At 44.0% G+C, this 17,457-nt stretch overlaps 1 protein-coding gene across 4 annotated transcripts in view; it reads right to left on the minus strand.

Annotated features, from left to right (window-relative positions):
- The window catches only part of hivep3b (HIVEP zinc finger 3b), a 34,582-nt gene that overhangs the window by 9,076 nt on the left and 8,049 nt on the right, over nt 1-17,457 (minus strand). For 2 of the 4 annotated variants that reach the window (XM_028424657.1, XM_028424654.1), the window contains exons 2-3: nt 537-2,865; nt 16-305 (exon numbers count right to left, since the gene is read on the minus strand). In XM_028424657.1, coding sequence (XP_028280458.1) covers nt 16-305; nt 537-2,520 — 2,274 coding nt within the window. In that variant the 5' untranslated portion in view covers nt 2,521-2,865. Of the gene's footprint in view, nt 1-15; nt 306-536; nt 2,866-6,028; nt 7,295-8,550; nt 8,598-17,457 lie in introns of those variants that run through there. The other 2 variants (XM_028424656.1, XM_028424655.1) reach the window with 2 other exon arrangements.

Consider the following 17,457-nt stretch of genomic DNA (forward strand, 5'->3'; position numbering starts at 1 on the left):
TAAATAATCATGTACCTTGGATGAGGATGCTGTCACTGGGGGTGACACAGATGGCATGTCAGCATCAGGCTCCACAGTAACAAGGATCTCTGGCACTTGAATGTTTGGCTGGCGGATGAGGCGAGATGTAGAGGGTGATGGTTTTGGCTCGGGTTGTTTTGTTTGCTCAGTCTCTCTGAGGTCTGGTTCCTGACTTTCCATAGATATACTCTCCTGTTTCTCAAAAGAGCTAGTGTGTTGGATGACAGACACACCCTTCCTGTCCTGTTGCTGCGGCTGGTTCAGCTCAGTCTGTGAAGAAACACCTAGAGACAAATAGCAGAAAAAAAACTAAGCTCTCATTGTATTATCTTGGAACAGGGCTGACGTTTAGCTGTTGATAGTCTGGTTGATTATATCAATGACATAGAGCAGATGTAGATATTAAGTGGTGATGTATGTTTGTCAGATATCTTAGAGCATAAAAAAGGAAACAAATTACATAACAGAGGATGCTATTATAATTTTTCCAACTCTACAGGGAAACATAAACAAACCTGAGAGGGGCTGGCTCTGTTCTGGTCTGCTTGGCACTGGAATGAGGCTTGCAGAGCTGCCTGACATGGCTGAGAATCCAGGGCTGGGAGGATCCTCCTCCAGACTCTCCTCTTTCCTTCTTTTTCTTACAGCCATGGCCAGGGCTCGAAACTTATAGTGCATCATCAGGGGGCGATCCTCCCTGCATGTTTTACCCGCATCCCCGCTTTCTTGTTCCTGTCCTGGGCACATGGCTCTGTGGGACTCATAACTTTTCATGTGCTGGAAGCGAGTGCCACACACTCTGCATTCATACCCGCTTCTTTGCTGCTGTGGCTCTGGCTGCCTGGCTTGTTCAGTGCCTCTGGTTGAGGAAGGGGTGAGACTGGCCTCTTCTAACATTAATTCAGCCCCTAGGGGAACCTCAATGGCAGGCTGGCGCCTGAGCATACGCTGGGCATGGCCTACTCTCATCTCTGCTACTACTGCTTGCTGCTCATCAAATGACTGGCATAGGCGGTAACCTCTAGGAGACATTGTCCCAGAGGTGAAGGACTCTCCTTGGCTGGTAGGTGATGGCATTGAATGGCTCCTGAGCAGAGGTACTGCTGACAGCTCCTGTGTACCAGTTGGATCTGCCTCTGGACCCTGGAGGTGTCTTAGCCCACTGGGGCCAGCCACCTCTGCTTTGGAATCAAATGTATAGGGATCTTTAGGGGCAGTAAATTTGGGTGACTCCATGCTACTCTTCCTGGATAGGGAGGAGCGTCTGGGCTTAACGCTGTCAATCTCACTGGTGTCTACTACTGCTTCATTGATAGTGATAAGTTTAGTTATGTGTTCTATCACCTGGGTTTTTGGGACAGTGAAGGGGATAGTCTTCTCCTCTGTTCCTGAGGAGGAGGAATGTGAAGAATGAGGCTGCTGCTGGTGGGGACTGCGCTGCTGCCCTCCCAGCCTCCCATACTTCCCTAGAATAATTTCTGCGTAGGTTTTGGCACTGGAACTGGGTGGGCTAACTTGAGACAGGTCAGTGCTGCCTGATCCAGAGAAGTAACCAGACTCTGTGCTTCCCTTACTACCAGGCCCCAAGGAAGAAGATGAGGTGGAAAGGGAGGAGGGAGGGTCATCTGGGGAACCCATGGGCCCACGTTTTCTTTCACTAAGCCTCAGTGCCAGTCTTTGCTTCACAGCCTGAGAGTCTTCAGGCCTCTGGCTCTCCTCTGACCCCCCCAAGCGCTCCTTTCCACTTTTCCTCTGGTGTCCAAGCATCTCCTTAGATGAGGATTTCCTGTGTTGGCCTGTCTCTTCCTCAGACTCAGTGCTTTCTCCCTCTGTATGTTCCTCAGGATCTTCTCCAACACCACTTCCCTCTGGTCCACTCAGACTGGGCTCATCACGACTGGAAGCCAGACCTGCTTTAATACGATGGGCATGGGACTTGCGGTGTTTGTACAGGTTGCTCTTGGTTTTGAAAGAAAAGCCACAGGGGGCACAAGGGTAGGGTCTCTCCCCTGTGTGGGAGCGTATGTGTTTCTGAAGAACACTTGGCTTGGCACATGGACGGCCACAAAAAGTGCAGACATATTTCCCTGGTTTTTGCGGTTTCTTCTCTCCTTTTCTGGGTGAGCTGACCACTTCTGCACCCTCTTGGCTGGTGTGTGGCAAAACCCCATGACCATGCTCACCCTGGGTAGAGGAAGTAGAAGGGAGGGATGAAGTTGATGAAGAAGCTGTAGAGAAGAAGCTGCCTCCTGAGGGACCTGGGGTGTCTGAATGCTGCCATGCTACTGCTTGCTGCTGCTGTAACCGCAGCAGAAGGTCAGCGCGTTTTGGTTGGCGATTCTGTAGGCGGCCCAAGGCTCTGTGTACAGGACGAGGATTATGAGACTGCTGGGGCTGCTGAGGTGGACAAGATCCTAGTGAAGATTCTGCTGTCACATGCTGCTGCTCTTGCCTTCCACAGCGCTCCCTATCAGCCGGACGGCTGGGCTCAGCCTCCATAGAGTGGGGAGCAGGCCTCACAGATAGGTCACAAAGGGCTCTCTGAGCCTCATTGGTCTAACCGCATGGCAGCAGAGAGGTCAGAGGCAGGTGAACATCAACAGACTGAGTTGTAAATCAAAATGGATGACCTTTTTCAGCGTGAGCCAAAAGTTATTCACAAGGACTAAATGAGGCATCATTAAAAGGTGCCCTGAAGCTGCATGGATGCAGGTAAACATGGATCATCTTGATGTACAAAGCTCCTCTGCTTCTGTCTAGCCATTCTAACAGCCACCCCAAGGTCTTCTCTGCATCTCCTTTGTTGGTTGTCAAAAGCGTTAGCTGCTCAGCCTCTGAATGGGTCTATGGAAAGACAGAAAAAGACAAGAAAATCCTGAGCCACAAAAGCAACATATCAATAGATTTACCAGATTATTAAAAAACATACAGCACATGACATAGTACTAATCAAAGTAGACCGACTATAAAACTATATATCCTCAAGAGCTCTTTTGTAATCAACTTTGCACAAAAAAACTGTACGTTTAAAAAAAATATATAAAAGCAACCAAGCATTAGAATAATAGTCCTGCTCTCCTGACTTCAGCCCAAACCAAGGCTCATTAGAGCCAGAGCAGACACAGTAAACACATCAAGCACTACCAAGTGTGTCCAAAAAGCCAACAGAATTCAGAATTTAATCAAATTCTGTATTGAAATGGTCTGCACCTATCACATTATGACAAATAGGGCTGCATTTCTTGGTGTTGTATTTAGTGGGGTAATTGGTAAGGTAACCAACGAGTTATTGTTCACAGATACATCCAGCAGCATGTCTTCTGTAAAGTGATTTTAATGTGTTGTGTTACATTTTGTGAACATTTCAAAATACTCTATAATCTCTTCATCACACAGGCACAACCTTTAGAGACATTTTAAAACTCCCTTTCAGTGAGACTCAGAACAAGCATAGCAGAATCACATCTGACCGGTGACTGGCCTTCTCTGCAGGAGTGAGAGCAGCTCAGGGCCAGCGAAGCAACACAGGCACCAACAGAGGAGACCACAGTGTCAGGGCAAGGAGTCAAGACAAATGTTGGAAATATAGCCTATGCTTATCTGATCTGGCACCAAAGCTGAAGGGGGTAAAGGGAGGGGGGATGTTTTCTAGTGGATGAGAGGACTTGACAGCAGCTGGGGTTGAGCCTAGCTCCTCGCACTGTACTGCCACCAGGGTGCAGTGTTTATGAGGGGGCCCAGACGAGAGCAAGTGCCTCACACAGAATCGGCTGTGATAAAGTCCTGTGAACTGTTTATCAAGATGGATCTATTGTAATACTTCCCACTTACACACTACTAGAAATCTCTGTTTATGAGGAGCCAAGTATAGCTGATCATGAAGGCTTGGAGATGAGGCTACGATGAAATCTAATCTTTTATCAAGATGAATGTTCTGTAATATTTCCCTCTTACTATAAATCCTGCACTCCGTCTCGACTTGAGATTCCTGTGCCGCAGCCAATCAAAAAACATTCTGGGAATGGATGGGGCCAATCATAACATTTTCACTGAGCAGCCATGCCCAACTGCTGACAGAGAATCAGTCACTGTCTATGATACTGATGCTACTTGTAACTACCTAACTCAGATCATTGAATGAGGACACTATGTTTAACAGCTGTACATTTCTGCAACAGTGTAGACAGCCTCAACCCAGTCTGTACAAAGCATATGCAGAAACAGACGATGACAGAGAAAGTGGGTCTTTTTAGAGAAATGCATATTAAGAGGTGAGACGAAATGGGGAAGAGAGAAAAGACTGAATCAGTGATCCAGTGGCTGAATAAACAGACCGAGCAGACAACTGCAGCTGAAGGTGCCAGAGGTGGCAATGCAGTAATGACAGTTTTTCTTATAATGAGCTACACTTTTACTTTCACCATATGTCTAAAAAAAACTCAGCACAAGCAGCCTTCGTTAGAGCCAGTTTACAAGAGGATGAAAAGAGAGAAAATCAGCCTTCCTCTTGGAAACAGCTTGACAGATTCTCGGCTCAATCCCCATGTTTCTCCACATCTGTGAAGGGCCGGTCATCCATCCGGTGTGTGTTTCTCTAAGCAGACCAGCAGTTTGATTACAGCACCACCAACACACAGGATAACAAAACAACACCATTAAAACCCCTCTATTTTTAATCCACCTTCTCAGCTGTACACTAGGACTTTTGTATGTGAAAGCAGCTATACAGCTTGGTCTGTGATAAACTGTTGAGACATTACTCTGCAGAGAAATGTGTTTATATTCTAGGAAGATCAGGCAGGAATGGAGCTTACAAGTTCTGATTAATGGGCGTGGTTACCCACACACTTAAAGAAAGGAAATAGGGACGACAGGGATGAGAAAAAAGTATGGAGAAAGAGGTAAGTGAGGCGCAGTGAGAAATAAGTCAGAGAAGATGGCTTTAAAAACAAAACAGATGTTTTATGATAACAGACTAGTTTAAGAAAAACATACATAAATAATAAGGAATTAATTAGTAATTTATAGCGCACACATTTATTTTTTTTTAAAAATATAAAATTCGTTTTGCTTTTTGAGGATAGTTGGTCACATCAATACCATCACTTGAAACAATAAAACAATTTGTGTCACTAATGTCATTTTTCCAAAATAATGCCAGAATATAAAAATAATGTGGTAAATTACTGGTACACTGGTGCCACTGGTAACTACTGCTTTAGAGCAGCAGAAAAACAGCTGAATTAGCACTTCAAAGATGTGGATCGGTGTATAGACTGGTGTACTCAACAATTCAGTATTTTTGGCTGCATTGGAGGCATGTCTAATACTGGTATCAAAGGGTGTGTTTACATGTAGCAGTTTTGGTTCTATTAAAACAAACACTGCTATCTGAACCTTGTTGGCCACTCAAAACACACAGACAGGGACCCACCTGTTTAGAATAAAAGCTCCAGTTGTGATCTTATCTGTAATCATTTCTGTTTTGAATTGTAATTTTCTGCTGATAGTGGTTCAGTCCAGTGATTGAATGTGGTGCACATAAAAACTGAAGGGCTAAGCAGGAGGAAAAGCACAAGGAGCATGACAAATTGTCTTCCTCGACCTCCCTGTAATAAATGTCTTTGTTCATGAAGTTGGTTATCATAGCGTAAGTTTAATGATCTCAAGTATAGCAGTTAATGCAGACTTTAAACAGGGCTATTAGAAGGTTTTTAAGGGTGGGAAGAGCACAGCTTACATTATTCATGGCAGTCTAGACTGCCAGATCTGAGTGGGGAAACACACAGTCAGGCCCTTGCCAGGAAGATGAGGGAAAGGAATGCCTAACTGTTGCCTTCATTAAGGCCGAAACACACACACTAGCAACCTACAACACATAAAATATACAGAGTGTGCAGTGCGACTCTACCCAGAGCAATACCTAAAGTATCAACACACAGCAGCCTCAAATCTGCTGTGACACATCTGACCAGCCAATCAGCTGCAGTGCCCTAAGGTGACCTACCTGGGTTTCACTCAGCGGATGCTCAGCAGTTTGATGAGGGGTCTTCCTTTCTCATCATCCTCATTCTTCAAAGATGACACGTTATCAATGCTGCCTGTTACATTCACTAAGACTTTTAAGGTTTTGAATATGTGGCTTGTAGGTGAAAAATATATTACAGTAAGAGCTCCAGTAAAACACACAGGTTATGTAAATTTGCCTAATCTTACTAAACAGGCTGAGGCAGGGGCGTCTTCGCTCTATTTTTAGGATGAGGTGCAAGCAGGAAGCCACCGCTGCAGCTGTTATATTCTTCCGATTGGCTGTGTCTCATCAACGCCATAAAGCTAATACTAGCAGGAGTTTGCAACACTCACACAAAAAAAGAGCCACAGGGACACATTTCATCATTTTATAATTATTCATCATCAACAGTCTCATATTCACTGACTTGTTGTGCAAACTACTTTCTGGTGTCTACACCTAAAATGTGATTAACAGCTGATCCACAGAGACAAGAATGAATGAGGACTGTATGTGCATGCAAAGGGGCACTGTCAGCAGAAACAGCCACTGATGCAGGTACCCAAGGGAGTCCTGACACACGGAAGAGCTTACACTACATCTCCTTCACACACACACACACACACCCACATGCTGTCACACACCGTCACACACTATTTCCTTCCATCATCTTTGCTGTGTCTATTAGGTCCAGCAGTTATAAAACTGTAAATCCCATAAAAGTAACATTTAGCTCAGTAAGTATTGCAGAAGCTTTGCAGTAGTTTTACAGTTAAAACTTCATTATGATCCACGGGAGAGCACTGCCGGCGGAGTGTTCGTATCCTCATCAATACGCAGACCTATTCGTGCAGCTGGTAATGACGGATAAAAATATGGGCTAAACATTAAATTACCTTGTGCCCTGAGAACAGATGAAACCTCTTAAGTGCTTTTTAAAAAATCTGCTGTCATACCCCACAAACAACACACACACATCTCTCTCTCTCTTCCCATTCTCTCTTACTGGCGGTAGCCTGGTGCAGGTTCCCATGGAAACCAGCCTACTCTGAGCAACGGCAGATGGAGAGGGAGCTGGAGGTCTAAATTTATCTCCCAGCATCCTCTCTGACTACAGACACACACTGGCAGCAGGAAGTGAGGAGGGGAACTGCTTGCCCTCTGCGTGCATTGACAAGCTGACATGACCCTTGACATCGACGATGTGACAATGTGTGGATGTCACAGCAGACAGCACGCCAGCTTAAAGGACTGAAAAATCTCAACAAAGCAGTCTTGACATTTGATACTGTACAGGAGACTCTGCAGCATTCCCAGAGCGTAAGGTAATTGGAAAGTTAAATTACAGTCTTTCCCCTGCCACCACCACCAAAAACAAAGCTGTCAATCAAACTAAGGCTCGAAATCCTAGACAGTGACACTAACCAATCACAGAACCACAGGAAGAAACAGTTTGGTTTCATAGTTTAAAAAAACAGACGGCAGAACCAAGCGCCAGATAGAGGAGACAACCTCAGAGAGAGAAAGACTCGCACTTACCCAGGGATATCACTGCTGTCAGTAGGAGCCATGTGCTGAGGAGGACACCTCTGACAAAAAAAAAACACATACCACAGTCCTCGCTCGCTCCCTCTCTCTCTCTCTTTTTCCCTCTCAGCTCTGTGCAGGATGCACTGGGATCATTGTACCTCTGAGGCAAGAGGGTGTAGAGAGGGATTTCACAGGGCTCTGATAAGACTGGCAGTTCACAGCCATCGCAGTGTTCATTTTGATTAAACACAAGCCAGTGAACTGCAGGTCAATACCAGTCTTTAAATCAAACACAAGTGAGCAGAGCTGCACCTCGATGGTTCAGAGAAGGATTGCACTCAGAGTTTTAATAATAACCCCGGAGAAGAAAATCTGTTCCTCTGAGTGAAATAATCAACTCTAAAAACAAACTGACCACAGCTTGAGCTAAATTGCATGATGCAGAGTTTTCCATCAATTTATTTGTGGCTTTTTTTGTTAGTTTGTCAATTTTAATTATAGCCCTGGATTTAAGGCAGAAGTCTACTTGGAGAGAAGATGTAGCCTTATACCCTCAAGTCCAATAACAAACAAAGTCTGAGAGAAAGATTTTCTAAAACAGGAGGGAAAAACTTCAAGCCAGAAAAGGGAACCCTCTTCTAGGACAGACACAGGTGTCACATAGAGTCCTTCTATCATTCAGGGTCACATGCTGACACACTGAAACCTCAGGCATGTTGCACTTAAACCAGTGATTATGTTAAAATGAAGACAAATTTAAATCCTTAACCTAAAAAAAAACTTTGCTGGCTGCTAAAATATATCAAATGTAAACACAACTCCCAACAACTGTAACAATAACACTATAAAAACTAATTTACTGTTGCTGTCAAGAGAAGTGCCAAAGATTGAGGAGGGAGAAGACAGATGAGAAAGGCAGAAAGAGGAAGACAGGGAGCGAGCAGGGTGCAGAGAGAGAGCAACAGACACACAGGCAGAGTTTAGATTACCTGACAGAGCAGTCTGGTCTTCCCCCCTCAGAGACGCTTCACAGGCACTGTGAGACAAGCAGGGAGAGCCAGAGAGTGAGAGCGGATATGACTGTTTGAGTGGGTGTGTTGCTGAGAGAAAGAGAGGGAGCGCGAGAGAGAGGCAAAAAAGGGAGTGATGGGAGAAAGAGGGAGAGGAGAGGAAGACACTAAATAAAGGAGGAGAGAGACGGTGGTAGCAAGAAGAAACTAAAAAGAACTGCAGTAAGGTCATCGGTTGGCATGTTTCTTAGCGCCAAACCAGGGCAGTGAAACCAAAGCCACACACCTACACATTCAGGAAAGGCTCGGCCGCTGTACCTTCACCTCCAACACGTTCAATATCCAAGGTACGCTGCCAACGGACAAGATTACAAACAGGTCTTACATGGGGTTTTCCCCTGTAACACAAAACCCTGGAGGCAATTCCTTCCAATTGACACCTCCTTATCACTCAACTGATCTTATTGTAGTGGTAAGGAGAATAAATAGAAGCTGCAGTCTTCCTCCTCTAAGTGGCAAACCCTTTGAACATGTCTCATTTCCGTAAGTCTTCCAGTTGCTGCCACAGTGCCACTGTGCTGCATCTGTAAATGAATTCCAGAGTGGCATCCATTCAAGCAAGCCCCTGCATTACGCAGAACTCAGACTAGGCCTATCAGCCATACAACACAAGAGAGAGAGAGAGAGAGGCAGAGAAAGAGAAAGAGAAAGAGAGAATTGAGAATGAACGGAGGTCCTGCTGTTCCATAGAGCTTTGCCTCACTGGCAGAGCACAGGAAGTGTGAGTCACACACTCTAAAATAAACACTCACACAGCGACGAGCCAGCACACAGAATGAGCGGATGGCTGGGCTACTGATCAGAAGTCAGGCAGAGGGAACATGGATCCATACAGGCCAGCAACACGTGGTGGCCTGGTGAGACTCACAGCCAGATGATGGGATGAGTCAAAAGGAAAACATGATTCTCTCCCACTCTAATTGCTCCGTATGTTTCTGTTTTGTTTTTCCTTTTCAGCCATGTTTTCTTTCCCTCACCTCTCACACATGTGCTGCTCCTGGATCCTCCGCATGTCTCCTATTCTGCTCTGGATTTATTTGGTCACAGTCAATAGGAGTGTTGTTCAGGACTTGGTGATTACCCCCCGGCTCAGCTCAGTGCAGCTGAAGGCTGACTGCTGTAGTGGGGACTGTGCTGGCCTGATGCTGGGCTACTCTCACAGGCTGCTGGCCGAGAGATTGTATTGTGTCAGCCTGAATGTGCTCATTGTCACCATTTACAGTGCACACCTTCTACACTGTATTTCCCTGTGAGGGACCTTCACTCATCCGTCATCCCTTTGTCCTCTGTTCCTCAGACTGAGGGGTTCTGACGGGAAGGTTTGGTGGGGAGAGCAGAGGCCCGGGAACAAAACTGCCACTGTGGCGATGATTGACACGAAAGTTGCTCTACACAGACGTAAAGATTAGCAAGGCCAGGGAGCAGGCAGCAGATACGCAGTCCGGTCAGAAGACAGAAAGGACGTGTTAAGAGCATTTGAGTGCAATCAAAATGGGAAGAGCAACAACTGTGAAGGTGTGAAAGAAAGCTTTCATTATGCTATAGTAAAAGCCAACCATATGCGACCCACTGGCCCAAAGCATGTCAAACATACAGTATGCAAAGCTGTTCTCATTTACAGTAAATGGAAACAAGGGCTCCCCTGTGAAATGGTCACATGCGCATTGCACATATAATATAATGCAGAGACAAGCAACACCTAAAATGCAAACATCATGCTTTATAAGAAACTTTGTGCTGTTTTGGAGCAGCCACAGACTATAATTTAGACCAAATTAGTGGTTTGAGCATTTACAGACAACCATACAGATGACATATTTTTGGACTTTCACCCCATAAAGTGCAGACACATGCAGTAAAGTGGGCAAATATGGGAGTATTCAGAGAGGGTTCTTTCTGTTCTGAAGGTAGATTATTTCAGACGTGTGGTCTTCCAGTAAACTAACCCCCTCTGTCCATATGACTGTGGTATTATGATAGAAACAAGATCCATTTAAGAGGGAGCGTACCTTGTGTGTATAAAAGCCGCTGCGGCTTAGCATTGCTCTACCTGTTTGCACTTATTTAGAAAAAAACTGAGGGTAAAGTAGCCCAAATGGGTTGATGAATGTCTTATGCCTGTCTCGAGTGGGCCACAACAGGGGCGGTGATGGGAACCGGATGCTGAACCAAGAAATCTGGCCATTACTCTGTAACATGTACAGCACTAACACCTCTGAATAACACCTTAAAACTTTAACTTTAACCACAGCAGTTTTCTCTGATAAAAGACTATGAGAAGAGAACCATCTGTTAGTAGTCTTGACTGCAGGGCAACAGTAAACAGTATTAATGAACAGAATAAACAGTGAGTACTGTTCAGCTAAGGTCATATGTTGCAGTAGCAGGCATACTATTTTGTTTGATTTATCGTTTTAGTGAAAATGGTTTAAAGATACGGCTAACTGCAAAAGTTAGTCCATCCTCTATATTAAAATGCACCAACGTCACAGCAGTGATAAACATGTATACAGCCTGGTACAACAACAGGTGCCTTCCATGTTTAAGTACAGGGGGTGGATTTATATATCAGCTATATTAAGGCTAGGAATCAAGACTAACTGAAGGCATGCTTTGAGTACTACAGTTTTAAATATGAACAGAAATGAAACATTCAAAAGGCTCAGGGCAAACCTCCAAAGCCAAAAAATGTCTCCAGATTGTGAACTAAGCCGCTCTGGTCATACAGCTGGCACGGCCACCTAATGGAGTTGAGCATGCTCGTCTTTTGTTAACGCCAATCGATGTGAACCCTCAGCAGATGTGACATCTGATCCTGTAAAACACTGAAAGACTGGAAACCCTCTGTCTATTCACCACCATTTCTCCAAACATACAATCTATTCTTTGGGGCCACACTTGCACCGACCAATTTTATCAGCACAACACACTTATCATCTTCTCCCTGGTGCTGGAGCATTAATAAGAGCCACTGTCTATAATATAAATGTAGCAAAGTAAACTTTATATTGTGAGAGAGGTTACCGGGAAATCATGTCTCCGGGGTTGCTATGGGTAGGGATTATGGAAAGTAGCCTGGCTCTGAATGAAGTCCCTCACATAGAAGTGATCTATCATTAGCAATTTGTAATGCTAGTGTAAACCCAGATATTACAGCTGTACAGTGTTGGCCTTTAGGATCTCGTCACAAAGGCAATGAGATTCTAAATCAATTACATCTGGGACTCTGAGTTACTGTAAAAAAAACAGATAACAAAACTTCATCTGCTGTCAGACACCAAACATCAAAACTCAGTGGAATGCAAATGACAAAAAAAGAGTGACAAAGCAAAGGAGGGGGCAGGAGAGGATAAATATAGAAAGAGGAACTGACATTTTCAAACGCTGTCCTCCCTGTGCCCACAAGTTTCACTGATGCGTGGATGTCAAGATCACAGTGCAGTCTCCCACGCAGCTCGCTGTGGCCGCTGTTCACAGTCAGCTGCTTTATATTTGCTCTCTCAGTGAAAACAAAGAGCTTCAGGCAAAATTGTGATGAGATGAAATCTTTACTTAATTGAATAAAGAGGGGGCAAACGCACATCTCTGTTAATGGAATATGGTGAAGATACTCATCATAAGCTGGAAAATATCCACCTTTAACTTTCATTATGTAAAAGAATGTCTATTTCTGGTAAAGTCAAGTCATGTTCCAGTTTTCGTTTTCGTAATTTTTGTTTTCGCTGAAGTCTTCTATTTTTCTATGAAGTCACCCATGTGGATTGCTCCCCAGTGATGGGAAAGCCTAAACTGGTTCCTCATTTTGCAGCTGCAGCTATGCATCCTGTGTGAAGCAGCAGCAGGTATCACTGCTAGCTCTGTCCTCATGTCTTATCTGCTTATCTCTGTAACCTGTTACTATGTTAAATCAAGTTGTTAATCTGGAGCTGCCAGGGTTTTTAGTATCGCTTGCACAAACACAGACACAAGGGAAGAGTCAACAGGTAGAGGCTCGACCGGAGTGTGTCCAAACATGAGGACCAGGCCGCAGAACTTATCAACACGGCCTCTGTCCCCACCTTCCTCTCCTGGCTTGGCAGAGGGGCATCCTTCTGATCAGGGAGTTTACTCAAAGCCAGGCCAGTAGAAGTAATTGCTACCCACAGTGACAAACAACTCCATTCAGCCTAAGTGTCGGTTTACAGTTTACTCTCCCTCCTCCGCCGCGAGCCCCTGCTGTCCATTCTGCTCTGTGCCGTGCTGCATTAGCAGCCCATCAACACAGCCCATCCTGATGCATCAACGCCTCGTCAGCAGCCCTTCAAACCAATGCAGTCGTATACAAACGCCATGTGCCATAACCCGTCTGTTTATGCGTTTGTTTCTCTGAGAGTGGAGGTGTGTGTGAGCAAGAGAAGGGAAGAGTGTGAGACAGAGAGAATAACAAGACAGAGGAGAAAAAAAAGTGTGTGCAAATGTGTAGGAGAGAGGCACAGAGAGATGGTCATTTCATGTCTTCAGCCGCTCTATCTGCCATATAAGACCATCTTTTACAAGGCCATCAAAAGCATGCTCGCCGCTCAGCTGCTATATCTTCAGACAGCAGCTCCAGGGCTGAATCAGACAGCTCATCAATCACAACAAAAACTCAAACAGTGCCTTAGTAAATCTCTGTGTGTGTTTGTGTGGAGCTGTGAAATGCTGATTTTGCAAAATACACAAATACATGTCAGCCATAAACTGCACTGAAGGTTGCTTACTGCATGTGTATACAGTGCGTAAAAGGAAAAGAAGGTGTTCTGTCTAAAAATAATGGAGCTGAATGGGACATGCATCACTGAATTGAATTGTCGAGAATAACAATGCACAGCTCCAAAAACTGCATTTAAAATCAATGACTGATTGATTGAATTCCATTGACCTCCCTTTTTTTGACAGATAAATGACAACAGATTAAAAGAAAACCATAAAATATGCATTCTGAACTGATATAAACAGTTGAATTGATTTGCTTAGCATCAAATTGACATAATTAAGACAATATGTTCTTCCAGTCATTTAAAGCATTAGTCCTTCTGGAATATTAGACTGATTATTTCATTTCAACATTATGATTATTTGATTGGAAAGCTTGTGGTATTGTTTAAATCTAATTTAGTTGTTTGTGGTAGATGAGACCAAACATGTTAAATCATCAAGCTGTCAGCGGGCTCTGCTTATCCTTACAGCAACAGTTGTCAACAGAAAAGAGGTGAAGAAAACACAGCTTTACTGTAATGTAAACACAAGGTCAAGAAGGATTAAGGAGCCGTGATGAGTAATAATGCACGCTGCGTAGTAACCTAAATGCCAGTAATAATTGAACAGGTACTGGTGTTCAACATACAGAATTTACTGCAAGGACATTTTCTAACATTCTGTTCCAAGATTAAACTCAGGAGGAAAACCCTCCACGTGTCTGTACTGTAAGACAAAACATGGATACTGCAAACCAGCTGGCCCACTTTGCATTGGGAGACAGACAGAAATGTGTCACTGGTTGCACTCGCTGTTGCTGGGGGTTACAGTCTGGTCTGGCCACACACAGCAACACCCTTCCAGGGTCATCACTGCAAACGCATACTGTTCGTGATTATGATAAGATTCACCTGTATACGATGCACTCATTTCTCTCTCCCGCCCACCCAAGCTGTTCACACTGTTGTGGAAGGTAATCGAGCCCAAAGGGTCATGTGACCTGTGTTAGGGGAATTAGCACTGCATTCCTCCAGCTGTCATCATCTCCTAAAGATCTGGTTTAAGAGAAACCTGACTCCAAGAAGCCAGCTCGTTCACCTCGCCCAACATCCCACTTGTCTTCAGACCTGCATCTTCCTGTCTGATCATTTGAATACAAAGCAGGGAAACAAAGTGATGTACTTAAAATAGAGAAGCTGTCTGCAGTGTGCTTTCAAAGAAGCACTGCAGAGACAGTGTGAGAAAAAGAAAAGGCAGAACAGGAAGGCAGCAAGATGAACAGGCCTACGGAGAGCTGGTGAGACACTGTATTGATGTAGGATAGGTGACTGGATACATTGATTTCCTGTTACCTCTTGCCTGGTTATGTACGGCTGATTTGTCATCTAATACAGGTTGAAGCAGTGTGTCTGAACATGCCTTAAGCCAGCTTTGCCGGCTTCTCTATATCGATATACACACACTGTATCATAGTGTTACCTCAGAGGACATTCCCTCAGTGGGAATGTTTACTGTAAGAGCTTTCTGCACTGCCAGGGTACTAGATATTGTTGTAATCTCACTGAAACCGGTAGGTGATCTTTAGACCTCAGATTTGGTCTCAGGCAGAACGTTCACATATTCACCAATACCAGACAAATGTCTGTCATAATGAGACACCTGACACAGCATGTTGTTCAGGAAAGCAAAATGTAATAGCCCCCCCAAGCTGTCATAGCCAAGGCATTGACACCAGTGGCTATGGGTTAGAGCTGTGACATCTACTGAAGCCAGTAAGGAGTTTGAATGTTCTTGATGAACACAGAATGCAGTGAAGGGACTGGTTAATGACTGAGAGTGAGAGCTCAACGTACAACGGACAGTTGTCTTCCTGCGCCAATGAGTCAGCGGAAAAGATAACATTACTACATACATACATACTACAATGACGACTATTTGCACTGTTTACTCCATCTTGCACTACTTGCACACGCGTACCACCTCACCGATCCATGTGGTACCTGTTACATTATTACATTACACTGTTCCATTCGTTCATATAAGGGTCTATGTTTACCATTTCATCCGCCAAGTATTTTATGTTCTGTTCATTGTATGTCTGTTATGCCATGTCTGTCATGTAAATGTAGCCTTACTGTAGTTTATTTACTTAATTTTATCTTTTTAACATTCCCTTAATAAAAAGATTTGGGAGAGCACACAAAAGGGGTGTAAATGCATTTTTTTTTAACGTGACTGAAAGCGATGCACTGATCTGAAGGAAGATAAACAATACAGAGAATGATCTTCCTGTTCATGACCCAGACATGAAACCAGCTTGGTTAAAAAAATTAAAGTAAGACCACGACAGGTCATGTACTTCTCTGACTTGGACTGACAACAGATTCCTCTATAAGGGATGGAAACCTGTTTAGAGACCTACGTAAAAAGCTGATGAGGAAGTCATAAGCCTGAACCCAGAAAATTTTAACAAATGGCAAGATGTGCCCTCTAGTGAGCAGCTAAACTGAGAGTGAAAATCTAATCTAAAGACAGAGAAAATCTAATCTGGTGACTCATTACTGAAGCAGTGCGACAACATGAACTTAAACTGAGCATATCATCAGTGTTCATTTCTGAACAAATAAATAAAAAAGAGTTAAAAAAAATGAGCTGCACAGCTGAGCATTTAATTTGGAAGGCAGATAGAAGAGAATACGGTGCAAAACTGAATCACACTTAATGAGAACACCTCCTGGATTTACTGGTCAGGCACATTTTCAGTAAACTATGCACACTAATGTTTATGTTTTCATACACAAACTGAGACATATACAAGCAAAAACCAGAGTCCACAGCTTTCTGGTGCTGCTTGTTATTTATTGTGCTAACAGTTCCACACAGGTTGCAGATTGTTTTAACTTTTCACGAATCTAGAACTAGAACTTTTTCAAGAATCTAGCTGCCTAATGATGCCAGTGTGTATTTATTTATGTATAAATACAGGCCTATACAAAGATGTGGCTATTTAACTCCTAAAAATATTTCACTCAAAGCAATAAGTCCAATCGGGAATCTAATGATATTGTGAGCCCAGTGGCACACTGGCATCCACACAGCCGCACCTCTGCATGGCGTTAGATGGAGCATAAATAAAAATAACATAAATAAATATCCCTCAGAGAATAGGGCAGTAGTCTGGCTTTAAAAGGATGACATCTTTGTTCAGGCTTGCTTGATGACACTGACAAAAGTAGTAATGACTTGGCAAATGAAAGGCGGAATACAATGTAACATACTGTTCACCATGAAAAACTGCGCAGAGGCTAATCTGATAACACTGCAGTTACACAGAAAAGCAATAAACACTGCATTACAGAGATTGATGAGATGAAACACTGACATGCTCTACAAAACAAACTGCAGCTTCTGAGTTTACTGGGCAACAAAAAACAAATACAAGAAGATTTTAAGCCAGCCAGTACAAACCTATGACCAACACGTGCAACTTGGCTGACCAACAACATGGACAGTTCACTCTCACAAGACCAGAAAGACCATTCATCTGATAGGCTGACAAAGACATTTTCAGACTGACAAGATTCCAGCTCAAGGCTAAAGATTTACAGTTGTGTTCCGCTGCTTGTCATAAAAAAAACAGTTTTGAAATCATGCACTCATACAGGGCATCGTTTTTTTCCCCTTAGCCTGCAACAGCGTGTTTGTGTGTGGCTCTAGTGCTCAGAGACAAATTGATTTCTTCACTCCACACCCTCTCATCCTCCCTCTCTTTCTCAAACTCTCACTCGGGTTTCTCCCTCTTCTGTGTAATTTAGGCACTCCCACTGTAATGGACACCCTACTCAGTGAGTGGGACTCCAGCCCCACCGCTCCAACTACTGTACTCAAAAAGAATCCCAGTCAGCCTCTACACAACAGCTTGGAGAAACACAGAGAGCATTTTGGAGAACAAGGAGGAAACAAAGTCAGGGCAGCTGAACTCTGTCTCTTTCAGGTGGTCACACGCTACCAGCTGTGCACCTCCTGGTCTCCCTATGGGTGTGGGTGTCAGGGTGAAATATGGCACCCTTACCTGAGCCAGGGATGCATCAGGAGTACCTCCCTTCCTCC

The sequence above is a fragment of the Parambassis ranga genome, chromosome 16 (assembly GCF_900634625.1).
Source record: "Parambassis ranga chromosome 16, fParRan2.1, whole genome shotgun sequence".
In the NCBI taxonomy this organism is placed as follows: domain Eukaryota; kingdom Metazoa; phylum Chordata; class Actinopteri; family Ambassidae; genus Parambassis; species Parambassis ranga.